At 37.4% G+C, this 26,376-nt stretch overlaps 1 protein-coding gene and 1 long non-coding RNA gene across 9 annotated transcripts; both read left to right on the forward strand.

Annotated features, from left to right (window-relative positions):
• The first annotated feature begins 769 nt into the window (after positions 1 to 769).
• LOC130411989 (uncharacterized) lies at positions 770 to 9,614 on the forward strand. 3 transcript variants are annotated; one of them, XR_008905142.1, is made up of 9 exons: positions 772 to 1,450; positions 2,531 to 2,803; positions 3,121 to 3,551; positions 3,779 to 6,712; positions 6,924 to 7,157; positions 7,243 to 7,341; positions 7,717 to 7,879; positions 8,124 to 8,313; positions 9,047 to 9,614. It is a non-coding gene; the product is annotated as an uncharacterized LOC130411989 (long non-coding RNA). The 3 variants fall into 3 exon arrangements; XR_008905146.1 differs by having other exon boundaries at positions 770 to 1,450; positions 2,534 to 2,803; positions 8,124 to 9,614; XR_008905140.1 differs by having other exon boundaries at positions 8,124 to 9,614.
• Positions 9,615 to 13,900: 4,286 nt separating this feature from the next.
• Positions 13,901 to 25,846, forward strand: LOC130411776 (DEP domain-containing protein 7-like). Of its 6 annotated transcripts, XR_008905109.1 has the most exons (10): positions 13,901 to 14,120; positions 15,201 to 15,473; positions 15,792 to 16,237; positions 17,602 to 18,032; positions 18,242 to 21,208; positions 21,417 to 21,652; positions 21,738 to 21,836; positions 22,212 to 22,374; positions 22,619 to 22,808; positions 23,541 to 25,846. XR_008905109.1 is itself a non-coding variant. In XM_056736648.1 (4 exons), the coding sequence occupies exons 1-3, from the start codon at positions 14,102 to 14,104 to the stop codon at positions 16,196 to 16,198; spliced, it is 699 nt and encodes a 232-aa protein (XP_056592626.1). In that variant the 5' UTR covers positions 13,901 to 14,101; the 3' UTR covers positions 16,199 to 16,237; positions 16,795 to 17,568. The 6 variants fall into 6 exon arrangements, 2 of the variants coding, with proteins under 2 accessions (XP_056592626.1, XP_056592637.1); XR_008905110.1 differs by having other exon boundaries at positions 17,587 to 18,032; positions 22,619 to 25,846; XR_008905105.1 differs by having other exon boundaries at positions 22,619 to 25,846.
• The last annotated feature ends 530 nt before the right edge of the window (positions 25,847 to 26,376 follow it).

Below are 26,376 nucleotides of genomic sequence, written 5' to 3' on the forward strand. Positions count from 1 at the left end.
TCTCACGAAAACCATTGAAACATCATGGCAGTAATCATTTCATATAAAACATAATTCAATGACAATTTTTTTACCATAATAAGGTAATGTGTTCTCTACCTTGCACATAGAATAATTGTAACATAGGAATTAAGGATTTTTGTATTTTATTGTATTTTATGCGAAAAATCTCAATGCATTCAGCTAGGTGTTGAAATGTAAACATTTTAGATGTATTTGTATTTATTTTTTCTTAAAAAATATTGTATATTGTATCTAAAGTGACTTATCAAATAAAAAGAAGTCAATGAAAAATAATTAGAAACACAATGCAATGTACAGTAGTGTAAAAATAATGCAGTGCATTGCAGGACATATACTGTAGGCCAATATGCATGTATTGGCTAAATGCATCGAAGAACAAATCACACTATTTCAATAACATTTTGATATAAACTAAGATAAAACAGATTTTAAAACAAGTAACAGTTTATGTTTTTGCCTTCTGGGACAGAAATCACCTTCTGCCTTAATTAAGGGAATTATTAGGGTATGATAATAAATTGATAATAAATTAATTATAACTTTAACTTATTAACAATCTCAGAAATGTGAGGCCTGTTAATGGTGCCTAAAACTTGTCACTTGGTGAATAATTGATGTAAAGAAATAAAATGACCAGTTATACGTTTATCAAGATGGAGTTTAAAGACATTTTCAATTTGTTAAATTCAGTTGTATTTCAATGCACGTTTGCAAGTGTAAATTGTTGCAAAGCAGATCTTTACAAACGGTTTGCACAAAATCTACTAAAATGAAACAAAATATATTGCATTGGCCTATACATGCAGTATTGCGTTTATTCTCTAATGCAGTGGATTTTAGTTTAGCAGTGATGGTACCTATTGTTCAATAAACTGTGTGGTCAGCTTGTTTAATGTAGTGCTTGTGCACACTTATTTGTTAGATGTATAGTTGGAGTGCGGAAAAGTCCACCCTCCGTTTTTAAGTATGAACTGAAGCGATCTTGTAAAGTGACCGTTACAGTATACAATATTATAAAATATTATCACGTCATCAGGTCGGTCGAGCAGATGCTTATTAATGCAGGGGTGACAACTTTCATTCGTTTGGCACTTGGCAAATAATAATCCAAATACTTATCATGTAATGTTTTATAATATCATGTCTACAAACCAAACCCACGTATTATGCCTTTCATGACGTCTTACGTTCGAATAACATCTCTGAGGTAAATTATTCCCCGAGGCTAATGTTAGTAACGCTTGTTCAGTTTACGATCTCAACGTTACCGAGCATATCTTCTGAAAATCTTTTTTGCGAAACACAATCGACGATAAACGACATTCAACTAAAACATCTGTGGCCTTCACGAGCATCCAGTTAGCGTCGATCGTCGTGTCTCAAGAGACCATCGTGCCTCAGGTCAACATGAACTGCAGCCTGCAAGGTAACTTAACTACAAACAATTCTTCTGATGGGAACCATAAAATAGTAGTAAATGTACTGTACTTAACTATCTTTTTGGCTACTTTGTACTTGTACGGAGAATTAAAGATATTAGCAACTTTTACTCTCTACTTGACTATAGTTTTGAACACATATATGTACTCTTTACTCCACTACATTTGTAATGACTAATACAATTGCACATTACATTTTGCCTGGTACCTATCATTCTGTTACGACAGTTTATTTTTGATATAGAAGAATTAATATTGCCATTTACAGGGCATTGAAGGAACTATATCTTGTGGATTTTGCTCTTACTTACTAAAACTCGTCAACATGGCTTCTTTATGTGAATACGAGTTATCAATTATCAAAGATTTAGGATTATCAATGTCAATCAACGGCGGTTTATATGTGAAAGGAGGACATGACACTAGCTGATGATGAGGCCAAAACCAGCATGTCCAGTTCTTTGACTTTTTAATATGACTTTACATTATTTTATTTATCTGTTGTATTGAAGAATCCTTTTGAAATAGTTTGGTTTGTATGAGCACTTAAGCTTAAATGAGACTTGAGTGTTTGTAATAGACGTAGGTTATGGTGTCGACCATGATTTGTTGCAATTTTTAGGTGTTCAGTCTTATTTTGATTTAAGAAAATAAATGTGATTGCTGTCCTCACGAATCAACTGTTTCTTGTTTTTGACATTTCTCTTAAGTGTTGAGGACTAGTGCTTCTTTGAGCCTAAATTCAGTACGAGTAAAATACTCAAGTACTGTTAACTGTTAAAGACTTTTACTGAAGTAATTTTTGAATTGGTGACTTGTAACTTGTAATGGAGAAGTCGCTGCGAGGTTATCTGTACTTTTACTTAAGTATGGTTTTCAGGTACTCTTTACACCACTGCTGTTAGGTTACAATTTCGCGGTAGCAATCACGTCTGACACGACCAGGCCTGTCACCGTCGCTTCACTAGAGATTGTGACACAGCACTGAGGCGTTTTCAATAGGAACCCCATCTGTCGGTTCGACACAAGGTCGAGAGACAAAATAAATAACATATTTTTCTTTTTAGAAGATCAACCACAGAAGACTGCCTTCTTCAGGAGAAAATGGCGGGCAGTTAAAAGAATATTGACTGGGAGTAACAGAGGGAGTTACCGGTTTGACCATCCTCCATCCAGTTTCGAGCCTGACCCATCCTGCCCTAGACTTGTGTCATTCAGGAAACTGGATGATCCACAGCCTGGTCCAACGACTAAATCCCATCTGGCTGAAATGGACCCAGCCAAAAATAAGCCAGTCGTGCACGAGCGAGCCAACCCTCAGCCTCCACCCGTCACAGCAGGTCCACTTTCTTTTAATGCTTTTAAACATTTCTTTAATTCTGACTCTGAGAACTGTTAATTATAACATGAATGTGAATATTAAGAACAGTAAATAATAATAATAATAATAATAATAAACATTCTTTTGTCTGATCATTTCCTTGGATTCAATCTACATGCTAGTACAGTACAGATATGTTTGCAGATATCATACTGCATATTTATTACCAAATGTGTCTCTCTGCTGTCAAAAGCTACATTGGTCGAGGAATCAGCTTTAAGGAGGTTGATATCATACTATGTGAATAATTTATCTGTCCAGTCCATCTCTCCACAGACACCGGGATTGCTGGGAAGCCGTTCCGAGCCACGCAGGTCTGGAATAGCGTCGTCGACAACCTTCAGACGCAGGTGGAGGTGAAAAAGAGACAACAATCTGAAAATCTATCAGGATTGTTTTTCGGGCTCGGAAGCTGTGGACGTGGTTCTGGCACATATTATTCAGAGCAAGGTCTGCAAAGATGCAGAGGTGCCTCGATCCAAAGCCGTTCGACTCTGCCAGCACCTCAATGATGCCAATGTCTTTGAGGAGGTGGACACCAACGTTTTTGGAAGAATAAGAATCAAGCGAAATTTAAGGACAGCAGCTATAGTCAGTATAGGTTTCACCCGACCACGGGCACATTAAGCACACCATGGATTAGGCACATCATCCCCAGAGACCATCGAGAGAAGTTTTAACTCGCGTCAAAGGAACAACAACCAAAGGTATCATCATCTCAAGGCAGTTCTTCACATATTTTCTCTCATAGTATCGAATTAAGATTTTAGTTTGGTGTTGAATCTCATATATTTCTTTATGTATGTTTTTTCAGTTTCAATTGATTCCCTTTATAAACTTAATAAGAAGAAGCTTTGCAAACATTTCTCATTAAACAGGTTTACATCATACCTTGGGAATAATTTATAAGTCTATCCAATCCATCTCTCCACAGACACCGGGATTGATGGGAAGCTCTTCCGAGCCACGCAGATCTGGAATAGCGTAGTCGACAACCTTCTGACGCAGGTTAAGGTGAAGTGATTATTGTAAATGAAATGATCACATACAACAGTTTTGATATACTAGGCCTTATGTTGTGTTCAGACCAAACGCGAATGGCGTGTTAAGCGCGAGTGATTTACAAGTCAATGCAAAGACACGATAGACCTACTTGCGGCGCGAATGAGGCGGTGCGAATGACGTGAATTGCGCGAATGATGCGAATCGCACGATTCGAGTTAAAAAATTTGAACTTTGGTGAAACCAATCAGGTCGGACAATCTGGCAAGTTGTAAAAAACAATCTTTACAATATCTGAGCAATATATGTATATACGAGAATAGAGCCGCCAATTTGCGTCTGAAGTGAAGTGATTTTGACGCGCGAATAAAGCGAATTTGACGTGCGAATGAAGCGAGTAAACTCAAAATGTTCCAGCGTCTAACTGCGCGCGAATAGCGTGATTGATTTGCGCAAGTCGCGTTTGGTCTGATCACACAGTTGTTGAAACCTGGCTTAAGCCAAATGATTATTTCGGTCTAAATGAGTCTACTCCACCAAGCTACGGTTAAATGCATGAGCCAGGTCCGGTTGGTCGAGGTGGTGGTGTCGCAACAATCTTTAGAGACCTTCTTACCGTAATTCAATGAACAAAGCATGCATTTAAATCATTTGAAGTGCTTGTGTTGAACATAATTGTTCCAAACAAATGTAAAAAATCATTGCTCTCTCTTACATTGGCTACTATGTATAGACTCCCAGGGCCATACCCTAATTTTCTGATAGAGTTCGCAAACTTCTTATCGGACCTATTGGTTAACGTCGATAAAGTATTGATTGTCGGAGATTTTAATATCCACGTAGATAGTGCTAACGATACATTAGCAGTAGCGTTGAATGGGCTACTACACTCTTTTTGTGTAACAATACATCAATAGACCTATTCATCGACTTAATCATACACTAGAATTTATTATATCTCACGGAGCCGATCTAACCAAAATCGATATTATACCTCAAAGCGACGATGTTACCGATCACCATCCTATAATATGTACACAGTGTACTGCAGAAATCAGTCGTATAGCTGGTTATCGACAGTGTAGAAAGATCACCTCAACTACTAAAGATAGTTTCGTAAAGAACTTGCCAGATCTGACTCCTTTAATAACCTTGCCAACAAATACAGAATTGCTCAATGACATGACCAGCAACATGGGCACTATTTTCTCTCATACATTAGAAGCGGTCGCACCTATGAAGTCAAAAAAGATTAATGAAAAGATCATAGCACCATGGTTTAATATCACCACTCGCGCCCTAAAAAGAGAAACACGTAAACTGGAGCACAAAATGGAAACAAACCCAATTAGAGGTCTTTAAAATTGCATGAAAAGAGAGCAAAAACCAACTTCCAAACTTCCAACTGTTACAAAAAAGAACTAAAAGCAGCAAAAGCCGAGCACTTCCGTAACCTCATAGAAACTAACAAAAACAATCCAAGGTTTTTATTTGGTACAATTGCTAAACTAACAAACAAACCGACTTCACCTGACCTGGCTATTCCGCCGCACCTTGATAGCAATGAACTCATGAAATTTTTTACAGAGAAATTCTAAATATGCGAGACAACAAACCTCCAAGTGTGACTGAAGAATAAGTAATCAAACATCACCCCAAAAGAAAAGCTACAGTGTTTTTCTCCTATAAAACAGGAAGATTTAATTAAACTTATTGCAAACCGACAGCATGCTTATTAGACCCCATTCCAACGACATTATTAAAAGAGTTACTGTTGCAATTGAGCCCATTAACAACACTATCAACTCGTCAATTAATCTAAGCCATGTCCCAGGACCCTTTAAACTGGCTGTAATTAAGCCTCTTTTAAAAAAAAAACTTATACCCCAATGACCTTGGAAGCTATAGACCGATTTGAAATCTCCCGTACTTGTCTAAAAATAAAGTAGTGTCCACTCAGTTGTGTACTTTCCTTCAAAATAATGACATACACAAAAAGTTTCAGTCTGGCTTTAGACCGCATCATAGCACTGAAACTGCGCTAGTTAGAATTACAAATGACCTTCTTATTGCATCAGATAAAGGTAACATTTCACTCTTAGTCCTGCTTGACCTTAGTGCTGCTTTCGATACTGTAGACTAGAGGTGCGCGGATGAGCTAAAATGTCACCCGCAACCGCTGCTTCAAATAAATGATCCACCCGCCACCCGCCCGCACGTATAATTTTCTCTGATATAAATATCCGCAACCGATCGTCACTTTAATTACTCTGCCAATCTCTGATGGTACAATAATACACTGATCGTAAAATGCTTTTAAAGGAACATTTATTTATTAAACAAAAGTTTGTCTTCGGCCAGATTAGCCTACATTTTCTTAGTCAAATAAACACAGGCGTACATAATCCCTTCAGACTTTTAATATCGCCGATTCTGTCACTGCCACACATACACAAATGAATGACTGGATAACTGTACATTTTCTAGCACTGTCTATGTCTGCAAATGCTTAAATCTAATCCTTCGATTTAGCACACACATGATGTACCATATTCAAGGTCTTGTGGCTTTCATATACACACACAATGCCTCACCGTCGTTGCTCACACACGATACTTTTCTTTCTTTTGTCCTTCGTTTTGTTTTGTTTTTAATTCTTTAGAATTCTAATTCTTTTAATTTGTTTTAACATCTTTTAAGCCAAGCTTTCCCTTAATGCATAGTTAACGAACAGCAGCTACGCTAATTATTCTCTTTCTGCCCCCTCCTCGGGATGCCCATCCCGAGATAGGGAGAAATTCCACCAGGTCCAGAGGATCGACAGATGCCCATCCACAACTAGAGATTACGCCAGCTACAGCTGCAGGTTTCTCCCAAGTTTTTTCTTTCTCCATTAATCAATCATTGGAGTTTGGGTTCCTCGCCACAGCATGGCAGTATTGGCTTGCTCACCGGGAGACTGCATTATTTATTTATTTATTAGATATTATTTATTAGAATGATCTTGCTCGTTCTATAAATACCATGCATTGTGCTGTGTTTTACCTTTTCTGTTTTTCCTGTTTGCTCCTGTAAAGCTGCTTTGGATCAATGCACATTGTGAAAAGCACTATATAAACTATAAAATCTTGAATTGACTTGAAGAGGAGACGACACAATCTGAAAAAAATGCTAGTTTTTTGGGCTCGTAAGCTGTGAATCGGGTTCTGGCTCATATCGTTCAGAGCAAGGTCTCCAAAGATGCAGAGGTGCCTCGATTCAAACCCGTCTGACTCTGCCAGGCCCACATGGAAGCCAAGATCTTCGAGGAGGTGGACACCAACGTTTTTGGGAAGAATAATTGTAGTTTGGTGTAGAATCTAATATACTAACATTTTCCTTATGTATGTTTTTCAGTTTCAATTGATTCCCTTTATGAAAGATGTGCAAAGGAGATTTTGTGGCGACTTCATCAGAGTTGTACCCAGGGAGCCAGAGAGAAGATATATTCAATGTGTAAATTGAAAAGACTTTACAAGATCTACATAAATGTTATCTAAAGTGGGGTCCAAAAGTCACATTGAAAATCTGAAGAAAACCTAAAAATATGAAAATATGGGGTTCATCCACTTAAACAAAATGATTGTAAATCATGAATTATTTAATAGTAATATAAATATTTCTGGAATAACAGATTATGTTGCACAAACTTGTGGTTTTCATGCCTCATTTTAAACAAAAAAGCTTTCAGCTCAAATTGAAAATTGTTATTAAATCAGAAACATGTAAAATAAGATATTTTGTATTATTGTTATAAAAAGCATTTTCATTAATTGTCTCAGCACATTTTGTACTTTGGGCTAAACTGTGAAAATCTCCTGTCTGTGTTAGGAGGATGAGCCATGGAGCTTGCTCACTTGAAGCGCATCAGATAAGATGCCGAATTAATTACAGTCTGGTCACACTGCAAACTGTCGTATTAAACAATACACAGACGTGAGGCCTTAGACCAAAAAGGTCTAAGTGACTGAAGAACCAACCTTTGACACCAGAGGTGAGAAACATACATGACAACATTAGTTTGCCACATGAAGAGAAGATACATGACTAAAGAACTGAAAGGATTCACATGACACACCAAGAAGTCTTGTTTTGTGACCCCAGTTCTGTAAAATCCAGCCCAGATTCTCGATGATGTGATGAGGAGCATCAAAGTTTAATTTCAAGTATTAGCTTCACTATGATTTCTATTGTTTCAGGTTTAGGTTTTAAGTAATTTTACTCTTTCTCTTCTTTAGATGTGCAGCCAGAGAAGAGCATACAGTATGAGAATTCTGGAAGCAGTGGACCCACACTGGGATTGAGAAAAAACGTTCTATGTGTAGTGGGACATGAATTTCACACTTTAATGTAGATGCAGCTACAGTTCACTCATTTACAGTAGTTGCAACTTCAATTCACTGCCAAATGAACTCCTGATAAATGCAGGTAATGAGAATTGCATTTACAGAAATTCTATGTAGTGTCCACTGAACCCAATTTAACTGGTCTTTAATTGTTGATGATGTCATCACAGAAAGTTGCTGTAGTTAGACTGTGTCATAACAAATGCAGAGTGACTCCGGTTTCCGTACACATGAGGAGCGATTATTATTTAAGGCAGTGGTTTTCAAACTTTTCAGATCAAGAACCACCTTTAAAAAAATCAGTTGTTCCAAGTTCCACCTAATGACCGCCATAGAAAATCATATGAAAAGACATTCAAATTAATAGTAGAGCTGTGAATCTTTATATTTACGCCCCGTCCTCCAATTCTAACTTATTATTAATAATACAAATACTTTTTGAAAATGAAATACAGTATGTGTTTATCAGCGATCTGTGTCTAACTGTTTCAGTTTGTTTGCCAGTATGAATTGTTGTAAAGCAGGTTTATACAAAACGTATCTGTGAGAACAGTTATGATAAACGTCATACCTCAATGCCATACTCTTCCTGACTTGACACATTTGTACATCCTATCCAAAACACTGCGGTAATCAGAGAATGACTGGACCAGTCAATGGCACACAATCGTTCCTTTTATTCTTGACTTTCAACCTGATCGTATACTCGCATTGTTCTTATTAAAAACTCCCATTTATTTCTTAAGTACTATCTGTCTGAACAACTGGTGAAACTTGTAAGCCGCTTTGAATTGAAACTCTCTCCCTGACTTTAGATGTTTGACCAAACACCAATCGAAATCGTCTTTGTGGAAGGACATTAAAGCTTTTCAGCCATCTTTAAAACTTCAAAATCAGCAAAAAAGCCAGCAGGTCACATTCCACATCTCTATAAGACTGCTTCAAAATAACAACATACATAAACATGTAATAAAATGAATATACAATAAAATTCTACAAGTTGTTTATTTAATACCAGTATACAATACAATATTAATTTATACAAAAAAATCTTAAGTGCTCAAATTTTTGCAGAAAAAATACAGTGTTTGTATTTTTAGGCAGGATAGTTCTACAAAAAGACAAATCACAAATGTTATTACATCTGACCAAAACTGTCAATGTTCTTTTATTTTTCAAAACTCGAAATCTCACTTTTTGTTTTAGTGATCTGAAACCCCTAAAGATTAATAACCTCAATTTAAATGTGGTGTTTGTTTGAATTTTACTAAATCTCCCTAAATTCTGTGATATACTGTGATAGATGTGGTTGGTGGTGTGAGGTAAGAAAAATAATCGAAATGTATTTAATACAGTAATAAATCAATTAGAAATTAATACAAATCATTGTTTATGATTGAATTATTTACATTGTATATGCAAACTCTCTTTCAACACTTTACCATATTTAAATTACATCTTTCTTAAAGCTACTTTCTTAGTAGTATGGACTCTGTTTCTTATGAAAAGCTTATTAACCGACCAAATAATGTTTTAATCTGATGATTATTAGGATTAGATTCATAGGTTTGAACAGGGAATAGAGAGCATCAACAGCCCACTATAAAGACAATAGAAGTCTATGAGATACCCTGACTAACAAAGTGCCATAAACTTTTTTTGTGTGTGAGATGGTTGTAGGTCTGCAAAGACAAAGGCCAAACAGTGTGTGAGATGCAGAAGAATATTAGGCGTGACAGTAATAAAGCATCTTCACTATTGTGTCTGACAATAAAACAGTGGGTTATGCTCTCTCTTATCCCCTTGTGAGCAGGTGGAGTAAAAGAAATGAAAAATGAGAGTGAGAAACAAACTCTGGATCTGTCTGTCTGTCTGTCTTTCTGTCAGTCAGTCATTTCAATGAAATTTAAATATGGTAGGCCTGTCGATTTTTCAAATCCACTTAAGACACAGAGATCCAGAGTTATTTTTTTTGTTTGTTTTATTAATATTTTAAATAAACTTTTTTTTTAATTTTCCATATTATTTTTTTGTCTATTTTTTGCAATTTTGCTTTTGACATTTTATCCCTTATTTACATACTTACTATAATTTGATGATGTAATATTGTATTATGTTTATTTCGGTTTTAGTTTTACAGTAGTTTTCATACATTATCAGCTAACTATTGAAGTGCCTCAATTTAAACTTATTTCAGTTTATTGCCAAGGCAACATTTTGTTTTATTTTACTTAATTTATCAAGTAATGTTTTAGGCATGTATTGATGTATGATTTTTGTAATTAACAGAAAATGTTAAAAGCATTAGGCCTACTAAAATTTGCAAAGTATTGCACATATTCTTCAATCATTTACACACATGAGTGTCTGGCTCTGGCTCGAGCTCCACGGCCGCCAGCTCTTCTGGTGGAGTCCGAGATGGGTGGGTGGCTAGAGACTCGAGGACGACGTCGCGGGAAACCTCCTTCCCGGTACTCCCTCGGTCCCCCACGGGCCCGGCTGAATAAGCCGTGGGCTCGACCGACCTGAGAGGGAGGAAGAGGCCAGGTGGAGGACGTCACAGGCCTAAGTTGCTGTCCTGCAGGGCAGTGCAGCAACCGGCAACAGGTGTCTAACCCCAAATATTTTTTGGGGGGGGCGCTGTGGGGAGGTGACGGTCCGACTGGCACCGAGCCCGGCCCAGCAGCCGCCAGAGGTCGCTGCCCAGCAACCGGCACCAAGCCCGGTCCAGCAAACGGCACCAAGCCCTGTCCAGCCGGCCTTCCGACCGGCGCCAAGCCCTGTCCAGCCGGCCTTCCGACCGGCGCCAAGCCCTGTCCTGCCGGCCTTCCGACCGGCGCCAAGCCCTGTCCAGCCGGCCTTCCGACCGGCGCCAAGCCCTGTCAAGCCTCCTGGGGCTCCGCGCCCTGGCGCGGCCCCAAGGGCTGGAACTTTCCCGTCCAGCCCTACCCTTTCTGGACTTCCCCCCATGTTTCCTCGTTTGCCCCAACCCCCTTTCCCTTGTTTGTTATTTTTATTATCCCACCCCAACCCATTGGTGATTATTTCTTGTATGCCCCTTGTCATGTTCACCTTGTTTGTCTGGTTTTTGTCTGTTTCCCAGTCGGTCTTGTCTTGTTAGTTACCCCTTGACGAACACCTGGAGGTGTTCATTTAAGGGGGGGGCTTATGTCATGATTCCACTATCATGTCATGTTTATTCGTGTTATTTGAGTGGAGTCATGGCATAACCTATGGTTTTATGTGAGATTGAATGTTTCTTTCTCGTGTCTCGTCATTGTTCCCTGCATCACGTTCCTCGTCAGCCTCTCCTTAGTGCTAATCCCCAGCACCTGTTGCTCGTTATGATCCTGTGTTTGTTCCCCTATAAATCACCCTCGTGTTCTTTGTCTTGTGCTCGTGCATTGTACTTGTTTGCTGTGCGTTCTTGTACCTGTAATAGTCTTACTGTTTCAAGTTCCTTGTCTCCCGTGTTCCTGTCTCCCTTGTCTAAGTAAGTGTTAGTTTAGTGTTTGTACCAAGTGTTTGTTTTATAGTTTAGTAAGTCAGTGTTTGTTCTTAAAGTTTATATATTCCTGTCCTGTTTTCCCCCCTCGTGGGTTTTTGTTTTGCCTGTTTGTTTAGTCCCTTTTAATTGTACAATAAATATAAGTGTTACCACCTCTACCGTCTGTGTCTGCCTGCAATTGGGTTCCCACGCCATGTCTCAACCTGAGTATCCTGACACATGAGACTTTTTTCATAGTTTATAGCGCCCTCTGCTGGCTGGAAAATGTACAGTATGGACAAAGCATGACTTACACAGTTATCAAAGATATTTGATTTCATGTTGAATCAGTTTAAAATGGCTATTCTTAACACTGAAACAACATTAGAACAATTACCCAATGTAAATCAAATCATTATGTATAGGTAGTTTCAGCAAAATAAAGGCATGATCCGTATTTCACCTTAATCCATTTAAATAATGTGTTTATTTTACATGGTCAGAAATGTTATTGTTATTCACAAATTAATATTTTCAATTATTTGGTAGAAGGCAAACTGAACAAATCCCTGCAAGAAAAAAACAACTGTCTTTATTGCTAACACAACTTTTCCTCAAATGGATGTAATCCCAAATAATAATGTTCAGTTATGTTTGCTGTACATAATCTACCCAGCAAAGGAACCATTCTTATCTACCGACCTCACATCTTTAGGTCCTGCAGAGAGAACAACATATTCCTCACTGCAGTAACTCATGAAGCTGTAGTTCACACGAGAAGACGAATAAAAATGTCTCGAGTGGCCAAACGGGTATAAACCTGCTCCCCTCCTGTCACAAAATTCCCATATCTCAGTGAGATAACATATCCTTTGTGCTATAGGGATCGATAACTGGAGCATGCGCAGAAAAACCTACTTCTGAGTGACCCCTGAGCAACCGGGTCATTCTCACGAAAACCATTGAAACATCATGGCAGTAATCATTTCATATAAAACATAATTCAATGACAATTTTTTTATCATAATAAGGTAATGTGTTCTCTACCTTGCACATAGAATAATTGTAACATAGGAATTAAGGATTTTTGTATTTTATTGTATTTTATGCGAAAAATCTCAATGCATTCAGCTAGGTGTTGAAATGTAAACATTTTAGATGTATTTGTATTTATTTTTTCTTAAAAAATATTGTATATTGTATCTAAAGTGACTTATCAAATAAAAAGAAGTCAATGAAAAATAATTAGAAACACAATGCAATGTACAGTAGTGTAAAAATAATGCAGTGCATTGCAGGACATATACTGTAGGCCAATATGCATGTATTGGCTAAATGCATCGAAGAACAAATCACACTATTTCAATAACATTTTGATATAAACTAAGATAAAACAGATTTTAAAACAAGTAACAGTTTATGTTTTTGCCTTCTGTGACAGAAATCACCTTCTGCCTTAATTAAGGGAATTATTAGGGTATGATAATAAATTGATAATAAATTAATTATAACTTTAACTTATTAACAATCTCAGAAATGTGAGGCCTGTTAATGGTGCCTAAAACTTGTCACTTGGTGAATAATTGATGTAAAGAAATAAAATGACCAGTTATACGTTTATCAAGATGGAGTTTAAAGACATTTTCAATTTGTTAAATTCAGTTGTATTTCAATGCACGTTTGCAAGTGTAAATTGTTGCAAAGCAGATCTTTACAAACGTTTTGCACAAAATCTACTAAAATGAAACAAAATATATTGCATTGGCCTATACATGCAGTATTGCGTTTATTCTCTAATGCAGTGGATTTTAGTTTAGCAGTGATGGTACCTATTGTTCAATAAACTGTGTGGTCAGCTTGTTTAATGTAGTGCTTGTGCACACTTATTTGTTAGATGTATAGTTGGAGTGCGGAAAAGTCCACCCTCCGTTTTTAAGTATGAACTGAAGCGATCTTGTAAAGGGACCGTTACAGTATACAATATTATAAAATATTATCACGTCATCAGGTCGGTCGAGCAGATGCTTATTAATGCAGGGGTGACAACTTTCATTCGTTTGGCACTTGGCAAATAATAATCCAAATACTTATCATGTAATGTTTTATAATATCATGTCTACAAACCAAACCCACGTATTATGCCTTTCATGACGTCTTACGTTCGAATAGCTAACATCTCTGAGGTAAATTATTCCCCGAGGCTAATGTTAGTAAAGCTTGTTCAGTTTACGATCTCAACGTTACCGAGCATATCTTCTGAAAATCTTTTTTGCGAAACACAATCGACGATAAACGACATTCAACTAAAACATCTGTGGCCTTCACGAGCATCCAGTTAGCGTCGATCGTCGTGTCTCAAGAGACCATCGTGCCTCAGGTCAACATGAACTGCAGCCTGCAAGGTAACTTAACTACAAACAATTCTTCTGATGGGAACCATAAAATAGTAGTAAATGTACTGTACTTAACTATCTTTTTGGCTACTTTGTACTTGTACGGAGTATTAAAGATATTAGCAACTTTTACTCTCTACTTGACTATAGTTTTGAACACATATATGTACTCTTTACTCCACTACATTTGTAATGACTAATACAATTGCACATTACATTTTGCCTGGTACCTATCATTCTGTTACGACAGTTTATTTTTGATATAGAAGAATTAATATTGCCATTTACAGGGCATTGAAGGAACTATATCTTGTGGATTTTGCTCTTACTTACTAAAACTCGTCAACATGGCTTCTTTATGTGAATACGAGTTATCAATTATCAAAGATTTAGGATTATCAATGTCAATCGACGGCGGTTTATATGTGAAAGGAGGACATGACACTAGCTGATGATGAGGCCAAAACCAGCATGTCCAGTTCTTTGACTTTTTAATATGACTTTACATTATTTTATTTATCTGTTGTATTGAAGAATCCTTTTGAAATAGTTTGGTTTGTATGAGCACTTAAGCTTAAATGAGACTTGAGTGTTTGTAATAGACGTAGGTTATGGTGTCGACCATGATTTGTTGCAATTTTTAGGTGTTCAGTCTTATTTTGATTTAAGAAAATAAATGTGATTGCTGTCCTCACGAATCAACTGTTTCTTGTTTTTGACATTTCTCTTAAGTGTTGAGGACTAGTGCTTCTTTGAGCCTAAATTCAGTATGAGTAAAATACTCAAGTACTGTTAACTGTTAAAGACTTTTACTGAAGTAATTTTTGAATTGGTGACTTGTAACTTGTAATGGAGAAGTCGCTGCGAGGTTATCTGTACTTTTACTTAAGTATGGTTTTCAGGTACTCTTTACACCACTGCTGTTAGGTTACAATTTCGCGGTAGCAATCACGTCTGACACGACCAGGCCTGTCACCGTCGCTTCACTAGAGATTGTGACACAGCACTGAGGTTTTTTCAATAGGAACCCCACCTGTCGGTTCGACACAAGGTCGAGAGACAAAATAAATAACATATTTTTCTTTTTAGAAGATCAACCACAGAAGACTGCCTTCTTCAGGAGAAAATGGCGGGCAGTTAAAAGAATATTGACTGGGAGTAACAGAGGGAGTTACCGGTTTGACCATCCTCCATCCAGTTTCGAGCCTGACCCATCCTGCCCTAGACTTGTGTCATTCAGGAAACTGGATGATACACAGCCTGGTCCAACGACTAAATCCCATCTGGCTGAAATGGACCCAGCCAAAAATAAGCCAGTCGTGCACGAGCGAGCCAACCCTCAGCCTCCACCCGTCACAGCAGGTCCACTTTCTTTTAATGCTTTTAAACATTTCTTTAATTCTGACTCTGAGAACTGTTAATTATAACATGAATGTGAATATTAAGAACAGTAAATAATAATAAGAATAATAATAATAAACATTCTTTTGTCTGATAATTTGCTTGGATTCAATCTACATGCTAGTACAGTACGGATATGTTTGCAGATATCAATACTGCAAATTTCTTACCAAATGTGTCTCTCTGCTCTCAAAAGCTAAATTGGTCGACGAATCAGCTTTAAGGAGGTTGATATCATACTATGTGAATAATTTATCTGTCCAGTCCATCTCTCCACAGACACCGGGATTGCTGGGAAGCCGTTCCGAGCCACGCAGGTCTGGAATAGCGTCGTCGACAACCTTCAGACGCAGGTGAAGGTGAAGAAGAGACGACACAATCTGAAAATCTATCAGGATTGTTTTTCGGGCTCGGAAGCTGTGGATGTGGTTCTGGCTCATATCATTCAGAGCAAGGTCTGCAAAGATGCAGAGGTGCCTCGATCCAAAGCCGTTCGACTCTGCCAGCACCTCAATGATGCCAATGTCTTTGAGGAGGTGGACACCAACGTTTTTAGGAAGAATAAGAGTCATGCGAAATTTAAGGACAGCAGCTATAGTCTGTATAGGTTTCTCCCGACCACGGGCACATCAAGCACACCATGGATTAGGCACATCATCCCCAGAGACCATCGAGAGAAGTTTTAACTCGCTTCAGAGGAACAGCAAGAGTCCACCCTACCAAAGGTATCATCATCTCACGGCAGTTCTTCACATATTTTCTCTCATAGTGTCAAATGAAGATTTTAGTTTGGCGTTGACTCTAATATATTGATGTTATAAAATTCAGACATGGAAGGAAGGAGGCGGGAACCGGCAAACATTTAAACATTTCATAACAGAAATAATAAAAGCCGGCGGCCCCTCACGGCCGACCGCCGGCGAACAAAACATAAATCCAAAACACAAGAACGTAAATATAAACTTAACATATGTTCGGGCCCGGCCCTCTCTCTTCGACGGTCCGGTCGCTCGTTCCTTTTATATGCTCCCAATCTCCTACGTGATTCGAGCCCGGTGTGCGCACAGCTGGCGCTTATTCACAATTACTCACCGGACTCGAACCCCGGTCTCGCCCCACCTACTCTATTAAAATTAACATTTTCTTTATGTATGTTTTTCAGTTTCAATTGATTCCCTTTATGAACTTAATAAGAAGAAGCTTTGCAAACATTTCTCATTAAACAGGTTTACATCATACTTTGGGAATAATTTATAAATCTATCCAGTCCATCTCTCCACAGACACCGGGATTGATGGGAAGTTGTTCCGAGCTACGCAGATCTGGAATAGCGTAGTCGACAACGTTCTGACACAGGTGGAGGAGAAGAGATTATTGTTAATGAAATGATCACAGACAACAGTTTTGATATACTAGCACTTATGTTGTGTTCAGACCAAACGCGAATGGCGTGTTAAGCGCGAGTGATTTACAAGTCAAGGCAAAGACACGATAGACCTACTTGCGGCGCAATTCGCGTGAATGAGGCGGTGTGAATGACGTGAATTGCGCGAAATACGCGAATCGCACGTTTCGTGTGAATTGAGGGTTTCGTGTGATTTGCGCGAGTTAATTTTTTTTTAACTTTGGTGAAAATTTGCGCCGCTTTCACCAATCAGGAGCTTGCTCTAGCAGTGAGGTGATTATTATGTTGCGAGCGGAGGCAGAAATCAGAAACAACAATGGAGGACAAAATCATCGTTGCTGTATGTAGATACCTGGAGATGTACGATACATCTTACTTTTATCGAAACAGAAATATAAAGGAACTTGCTCGGAAGAAATTAAGTGAGGAGGTCGGACCGTCTGGCAAGTTGTCAAAAACGATCTTTACACAATCGTGTTCTTCACATATTTTTTGTCTGATAATTTCCTTGGATTCAATCTACATGCTAGTACAGTACAGATATGTTTGCAGATATCATACTGCATATTTATTACTAAATGTGTCTCTCTGCTGTCAAAAGCTACATTGGTCGAGGAATCAGCTTTAAGGAGGTTGATATCATACTATGTGAATAATTTATCTGTCCAGTCCATCTCTCCACAGACACCGGGATTGCTGGGAAGCCGTTCCGAGCCACGCAGGTCTGGAATAGCGTCGTCGACAACCTTCAGACGCAGGTGGAGGTGAAAAAGAGACAACAATCTGAAAATCTATCAGGATTGTTTTTCGGGCTCGGAAGCTGTGGACGTGGTTCTGGCACATATTATTCAGAGCAAGGTCTGCAAAGATGCAGAGGTGCCTCGATCCAAAGCCGTTCGACTCTGCCAGCACCTCAATGATGCCAATGTCTTTGAGGAGGTGGACACCAACGTTTTTGGAAGAATAAGAATCAAGCGAAATTTAAGGACAGCAGCTATAGCCAGTATAGGTTTCACCCGACCACGGGCACATTAAGCACACCATGGATTAGGCACATCATCCCCAGAGACCATCGAGAGAAGTTTTAACTCGCGTCAAAGGAACAACAACCAAAGGTATCATCATCTCAAGGCAGTTCTTCACATATTTTCTCTCATAGTATCGAATTAAGATTTTAGTTTGGTGTTGAATCTCATATATTTCTTTATGTATGATTCCCTTTATAAACTTAATAAGAAGAAGCTTTGCAAACATTTCTCATTAAACAGGTTTACATCATACCTTGGGAATAATTTATAAGTCTATCCAATCCATCTCTCCACAGACACCGGGATTGATGGGAAGCTCTTCCGAGCCACGCAGATCTGGAATAGCGTAGTCGACAACCTTCTGACGCAGGTTAAGGTGAAGTGATTATTGTAAATGAAATGATCACATACAACAGTTTTGATATACTAGGCCTTATGTTGTGTTCAGACCAAACGCGAATGGCGTGTTAAGCGCGAGTGATATACAAGTCAATGCAAAGACACGATAGACCTACTTGCGGCGCGAATGAGGCCGTGCGAATGAAGTGAATTGCGCGAATGATGCGAATCGCACGATTCGAGTTAAAAAATTTGAACTTTGGTGAAAATTTGCGCCGCGTTAACCAATCAGGTCGGACAATCTGGCAAGTTGTAAAAAACAATCTTTACAATATCTGAGCAATATATGTATATACGAGAATAGAGCCGCCAATTTGCGTCTGAAGTGAAGTGATTTTGACGCGCGAATAAAGCGAATTTGACGTGCGAATGAAGTGAGTAAACTCAAAATGTTCCAGCGTCTAACTGCGCGCGAATAGCGTGATTGATTTGCGCAAGTCGCGTTTGGTCTGATCACACAGTTGTTGAAACCTGGCTTAAGCCAAATGATTATTTCGGTCTAAATGAGTCTACTCCACCAAGCTACGGTTAAATGCATGAGCCAGGTCCGGTTGGTCGAGGTGGTGGTGTCGCAACAATCTTTAGAGACCTTCTTACCGTAATTCAATGAACAAAGCATACATTTAAATCATTTGAAGTGCTTGTGTTGAACATAATTGTTCCAAACAAATGTAAAAAATCATTGCTCTCTCTTACATTGGCTACTATGTATAGACTCCCAGGGCCATACCCTAATTTTCTGATAGAGTTCGCAAACTTCTTATCGGACCTATTGGTTAACGTCGATAAAGTATTGATTGTCGGAGATTTTAATATCCACGTAGATAGTGCTAACGATACATTAGCAGTGGCGTTTAAAGAGCTACTACACTCTTTTTGTGTAACAATACATCAATAGACCTATTCATCGACTTAATCATACACTAGAATTTATTATATCTCACGGAGCCGATCTAACCAAAATCGATATTATACCTCAAAGCGACGATGTTACCGATCACCATCCTATAATATGTACACAGTGTACTGCAGAAATCAGTCGTATAGCTGGTTATCGACAGTGTAGAAATATCACCTCAACTACTAAAGATAGTTTCGTAAAGAACTTGCCAGATCTGACTCCTTTAATAACCTTGCCAACAAATACAGAATTGCTCAATGACATGACCAGCAACATGGGCACTATTTTCTCACTATGAAAAGATCATAGCACCATGGTTTAATATCACCACTCGCGCCCTAAAAAGAGAAACACGTAAACTGGAGCACAAAATGTAAACAAACCCAATTAGAGGTCTTTAAAATTGCATGAAAAGAGAGCAAAAACCAACTTCCAAACTTCCAACTGTTACAAAAAGGAACTAAAAGCAGCAAAAGCCGAGCACTTCCGTAACCTCATAGAAACTAACAAAAACAATCCAAGGTTTTTATTTGGTACAATTGCTAAACTAACAAACAAACCGACTTCACCTGACCTGGCTATTCCGCCGCACCTTGATAGCAATGAACTCATGAAATTTTTTACAGAGAAATTCTAAATATGCGAGACAACAAACCTCCAAGTGTGACTGAAGAATTCGTAATCAAACATCACCCCAAAAGAAAAGCTACAGTGTTTTTCTCCTATAAAACAGGAAGATTTAATTAAACTTATTGCAAACCGACAACATGCTTATTAGACCCCATTCCAACGACATTATTAAAAGAGTTACTGTTGCAATTGAGCCCATTTACAACACTATCAACTCGTCAATTAATCTAAGCCATGTCCCAGGACCCTTTAAACTGGCTGTAATTAAGCCTCTTTAAAAAAAAAAGATTATACCCCAATTAACTTGGAAGCTATAGACCGATTTCAAATCTTCCGTACTTGCCAAAATACTAGAAAAAGTAGTGTCCACTCAGTTGTGTACTTTCCTTCAAAATAATGACATACACAAAAAGTTTCAGTCTGGCTTTAGACCGCATCATAGCACTGAAACTGCGCTATTTAGAATTACAAATGACCTTCTTATTGCATCAGATAAAGGTAACATTTCACTCTTAGTCCTGCTTGACCTTAGTGCTGCTTTCGATACTGTAGACTAGAGGTCCGCGGATGAGCTAAAATGTCACCCGCAACCGCTGCTTCAAATAAATGATCCACCCGCCACCCGCCCGCACGTATAATTTTCTCTGATATAAATATCCGCACCCGATCGTCACTTTAATTACTCTAATTCTTTGTTTTGAGCATGATGTTATCAGATTCAGTGATGTTAGAACTACTCTGCCAATCTCTGATGGTACAATAATACACTGATCGTAAAATGCTTTTAAAGGAACATTTATTTATTAAACAAAAGTTTGTCTTCGGCCAGATTAGCCTACATTTTCTTAGTAAAATAAACACAGGCGTACATAATCCCTTCAGACTTTTAATATCGCCGATTCTGTCACTGCCACACATACACACATGAATGACTGGATAACTGTACATTTTCTAGCACTGTCTATGTCTGCAAATGCTTAAATCTAATCCTTCGATTTAGCACACACATGATGTACCATATTCAAGGTCTTGTGGCTTTCATATACACACACAATGCCTCACCGTCGTTGCTCACACACATACTTTTCTTTCTTTCGTCCTTCGTTTTGTTTTGTTTTTAATTCTTTAGAATTCTTATTCTTTTAATTTGTTTTAACATCTTTTAAGCCAAGCTTTCACTTAATGCATAGTTAACGAACAGCAGCTACGCTAATTATTCTCTTTCTGCCCCCTCCTCGGGATGCCCATCCCGAGATAGGGAGAAATTCCACCAGGTCCAGAGGATCGACAGATGCCCATCCACAACTAGAGATTACGCCAGCTACAGCTGCAGGTTTCTCCCAAGTTTTTTCTTTCTCCATTAATCAATCATTGGAGTTTGGGTTCCTCGCCACAGCATGGCAGTTTTGGCTTGCTCACCGGGAGACTGCATTTATTTATTTATTAGATATTATTTATTAGAATGATCTTGCTCGTTCTATAAATACCATGCAATGATATGTGTTTTACCTTTTCTGTTTTTCCTGTTTGCTCCTGTAAAGCTGCTTTGGATCAATGCACATTGTGAAAAGCACTATATAAACTATAAAAACTTGAATAGACTTGAAGAGGAGACGACACAATCTGAAAAAAAAACGCTAGTTTTTTGGGCTCTTAAGCTGTAGACGGGGTTCTGGCTCATATCGTTCAGAGCAAGGTCTCCAAAGATCCAGAGGTGCCTCGATTCAAACCCGTCTGACTCTGCCAGGCCCACATGGAAGCCAAGATCTTCGAGGAGGTGGACACCAACGTTTTTGGGAAGAATAATTGTAGTTTGGTGTAGAATCTAATATACTAACATTTTCCTTATGTATGTTTTTCAGTTTCAATTTATTCCCTTTATGAAAGATGTGCAAAGGAGATTTTGTGACGACTTCATCAGAGTTGTACCCAGGGAGCCAGAGAGAAGATATATTCGATGTGTAAGTTGAAAAGACTTAACAAGATCTACATAAATGTTATCTAAAGTGGGGTCCAAAAGTCACATTGAAAATCTGAAGAAAACCTAAAAATATGAAAATATGGAGTTCATCCACTTAAACAAAATGATTGTTAATCATGAATTATTTAATAGTAATATAAATATTTTTGGAATAACAGATTATGTTGCACAAACTTGTGGTTTTCATGCCTCATTTTAAACAAAAAAGCTTTCAGCTCAAATTGAAAATTGTTATTAAATCAGAAACATGTAAAATAAGATATTTTGTATTATTGTTATAAAAAGCATTTTCATTAATTGTCTCAGCACATTTTGTACTTTGGGCTAAAGTGTGAAAATCTCCTGTCTGTGTTAGGAGGATGAACCATGGAGCTTGCTCACTTGAAGAGCATCAGATAAGATGCCGAATTAATAACAGTCTGGTCACACTGCAAACTGTCGTATTAAACAATACACAGACGTGAGGCCTTAGACCAAAAAGGTCTAAGTGACTGAAGAACCAACCTTTGACACCAGAGGTGAGAAACATACATGACAACATTAGTTTGCCACATGAAGAGAAGATACATGACTAAAGAACTGAAAGGATTCACATGACACACCAAGAAGTCTTGTTTTGTGACCCCAGTTCTGTAAAATCCAGCCCAGATTCTCGATGATGTGATGAGGAGCATCAAAGTTTAATTTCAAGTATTAGCTTCACTGTGATTTCTATTGTTTCAGGTTTAGGTTTTAAGTAATTTTACTCTTTCTCTTCTTTAGATATGCAGCCAGAGAAGAGCAAACAGTATGAGAATTCTGGAAGCAGTGGACCCACACTGGGATTGAGAAAAACCGATCTATGTGTAGTGGGACATGAATTTCACACTTTAATGTAGATGCAGCTACAGTTCACTCATTTACAGTAGTTGCAACCCCAATTCACTGCCAAATGAACTCCTGATAAATGCAGGTAATGAGAATTGCATTTACAGAAATTCTATGTAGTGTCCACTGAACCCAACTTAACTGTCTTTAATTGTTGATGATGTCATCACAGAAAGTTGCTGTAGTTAAACTGTGTCATAACAAATTTAGAGTGACTCCGGTTTCCGTACACATGAGGAGCGATTATTATTTATGGCAGTGGTTCTCAAACTTTTCAGATCAAGAACCACCTTTAAAAAAATCAGTTGTTCCAAGTTCCACCTAATGACCGCCATAGAAAATCATATGAAAAGACATTCAAATTAAAAGTAGAGCTGTGAATCTTTATATTTACGCCCCGTCCTCCAATTCTAACTTATTATTAATAATACAAATACTTTTTGAAAATGAAATACAGTATGTGTTTATCAGCGATCTGTGTCTAACTGTTTCAGTTTGTTTGCCAGTATGAATTGTTGTAAAGCAGGTCTATACAAAACATATATGTGAGAACAGTTATTATAAACGTCATACCTCAATGCCATATTCTTCCTGACTTGACACATTTGTACATCCTATCCAAAACACTGCGGTAATCAGAGAATGACTGGACCAGTCAATGGCACACAATCGTTCCTTTTATTCTTGACTTTCAACCTGATCGTATACTCGCATTGTTCTTATTAAAAACTCCCATTTATTTCTTTAGTACTATTTGTCTGAACAACTGGTGAAACTTGTAAGTCGCTTTGAATTGAAACTCTCTCCCTGACTTTAGATGTTTGACCAAACACCAATAGAAATCGTCTTTGTGGAAGGACATTAAAGCTTTTCAGCCATCTTTAAAACTTCAAAATCAGCAAAAAAGCCAGCAGGTCACATTCCACATCTCTATAAGACTGCTTCAAAATAACAACATACATAAACATGTAATAAAATGAATATACAATAAAATTCTACAAGTTCTTTATTTAATACCAGTTTACAATAAAATATTAATTTATACAAAAAAATGTTAAGTGCTCAAATTTTTGCTGAAAAAATACAGTGTTTGTAGTTTTAGGCAGGATAGTTCTACAAAAAGACAAATCACAAATGTTATTACATCTGACCAAAACTGTCAATGTTCTTTTATTTTTCAAAACTCGAAATCTCACTTTTTGTTTTAGTGATCTGAAACCCCTATACATTAATAACCTCAATTTAAATGTGGTGTTTGTTTGAATTTTACTAAATCTCCCTAAATTCTGTGATATACTGTGATAGGTGTGGGTGGTGGGGTCAGGTAAGAAAAAATAATCACTAAATTGAAATGTATTTAATACATTAATAAATCAATTAGAAATTAATACAAATCATTGTTTATGATTGAATTATTTACATTTGTATATGCAAACTCTCTTTCAACACATTACCATATTTAAAGTACATCTTTCTTAAAGCTACTTTCTTCCTTTATTTGTTGTGAACAAATCCTATAAGAGAACACAATTCCTTTAATATCAGTGACTGTTTTTGGGCCCGTCCTTTGTTGTTTGATGAACATTACTAACAGAGATCTTTGTTATGCTGCAATGCCCGATCCAACCAAAACCATACTCTGACTGCAATAAAAATCACCTTAATGCCTTGTTCATAAATATGAATTAAATGAAGAAGACAAAAACATAGAACAACATATGCTGTATGAAATGTTGGCCATTGATTATTAATGTGCATGCATATTACTAACAGACATAAACACAGATATAGACAAAAACGTAAAAGTGCATTTTCTGGTTCTTTTAAGAATTATCATAAAAATGATAATAATGGTAAAGAAAATAGCATGCTGTTTTAGGAAGAGATTGATCCTGAGATCATGGAAGTATCGTGGCATAAGATTACGAGCATGTACTGTGATAACTTGCACACTGTACTTGAAGGGATACTTCACCCTCAAGATGTTTTAAAACCTGGAAAAACAATCAGTTCTGGTGCACTATTGACTGCCATAGTAGTTTTTCTATTACAGAATTGACCCCTTTGAATTTCAGTATCTAACAAGTGTCCTGAATATGAATGTAAATTATCATGATGCTTTTATTTAAAATGTATACTGAAAAACATAATATAAAATATAATTTTACCACACTGTTATTATTGCATTTAGTTTAAATCAAACTGTTGCTTTCTAATCATACTTGGAGGTGGTTGGCACATTAGACCCATTGCAAGAGAGCAAAGAAGAATTCTTTTTTCAAGTTACAGCGATTTGACTGGCAGTATCACTCAATTACTTTTACTATTTCCACTAAAGATTAAAATATACATCACAGCTGGAAACACATTTTAAATGGATTTTGAATGTGGTGAACTTTTGTTCACATTACACATGCCTCGAAATGGATTTATCTTTGAATAATGTGCATTACAGAACCAAATATTTAAAAATGTCTTAAAACTTTAAAGCTTGTCAAAAACCTGTGTGTGAGTTTTCTTAAGAATAATGAAATAACTGCAGATCTGAGATTCTGTTCAGATGAGATGCTGGGATTCAGAATGATGCGGGATCTTTGGTGACTACCTGCAGATCTGCAGCATTTTTCATCCAGATGACTAGTCAGCAATTTATAACTGCAAGTGCAGTAACTTCTGCCAATGTCAAAATGATATCCCAATTAAGGCAATGTGAAAACCAGCGCATACTGTAGATAACTCCCTAGATATAACATATGACAGTCTGCACTTACTGTAGATTCTGTAGTGTAGGATGTCATATAACATTTAAAGTGTAGCTCATGTAGAGAGTACATTTACTTACTGTATTCTGTAGTGTAGGATGTCATATAACATTTAAAGTGTAGCTCATGTAGAGAGTACATTTACTTACTGTATTCTGTAGTGTAGGATGTCATATAACATTTAAAGTGTAGCTCATGTAGAGAGTACATTTACTTACTGTATTCTGTAGTGTAGGATGTCATATAACATTTAAAGTGTAGCTCATGTAGAGAGTACATTTTAAGATATAAGAAAGCTACTGTATGGTTGTATAAACCAGAATAAACCATAACCTTGACATCTGGTCTTGTGAATACTGTACTTGAGGTATCCTGCTTTTCTCCATTATTAGAACCCACATGGAATATGTGAACTGTTAAATATTTCAGGACCTTGACTCCTAAACTAGTGCTTTGTTTTATCGCAGACAACTTAAAACCTTTTTCTGTATGGGGTAAAAATCCTCATTGGACTTTACTGTCCTGACATAAGACATTGAGTGTCCTCAGAATGAATCTCAACAATGTATTTTTTGAGATCAAGTGCTCAACTCTCTTTCTGTTTAGTCAGTCTCTGAATTACATCCACCACACACGTAATTTATATTTTACATGTGAACAGCATAATGTTTTTGGGAAAGTCTATCTTCTTCTACTTCAGTAAATCAGTAAGGATCATTCTGGCTTAATGCACACAAAATGCATTTAATGAAATGAACAGCAATGAATAAAATCAAGCTTACCAAAATATTTTTAACAGTTTTAACAGAGGACACATGAATGTATGGGGAAACAGCACAATTGAAACCAATTTTAGAGATTTCGAGAGATCAATGGCCTCTACAAGCAATA

Source organism: Triplophysa dalaica, chromosome 2 (assembly GCF_015846415.1).
Source record: "Triplophysa dalaica isolate WHDGS20190420 chromosome 2, ASM1584641v1, whole genome shotgun sequence".
Classification (NCBI taxonomy): Eukaryota; Metazoa; Chordata; class Actinopteri; order Cypriniformes; family Nemacheilidae; genus Triplophysa; species Triplophysa dalaica.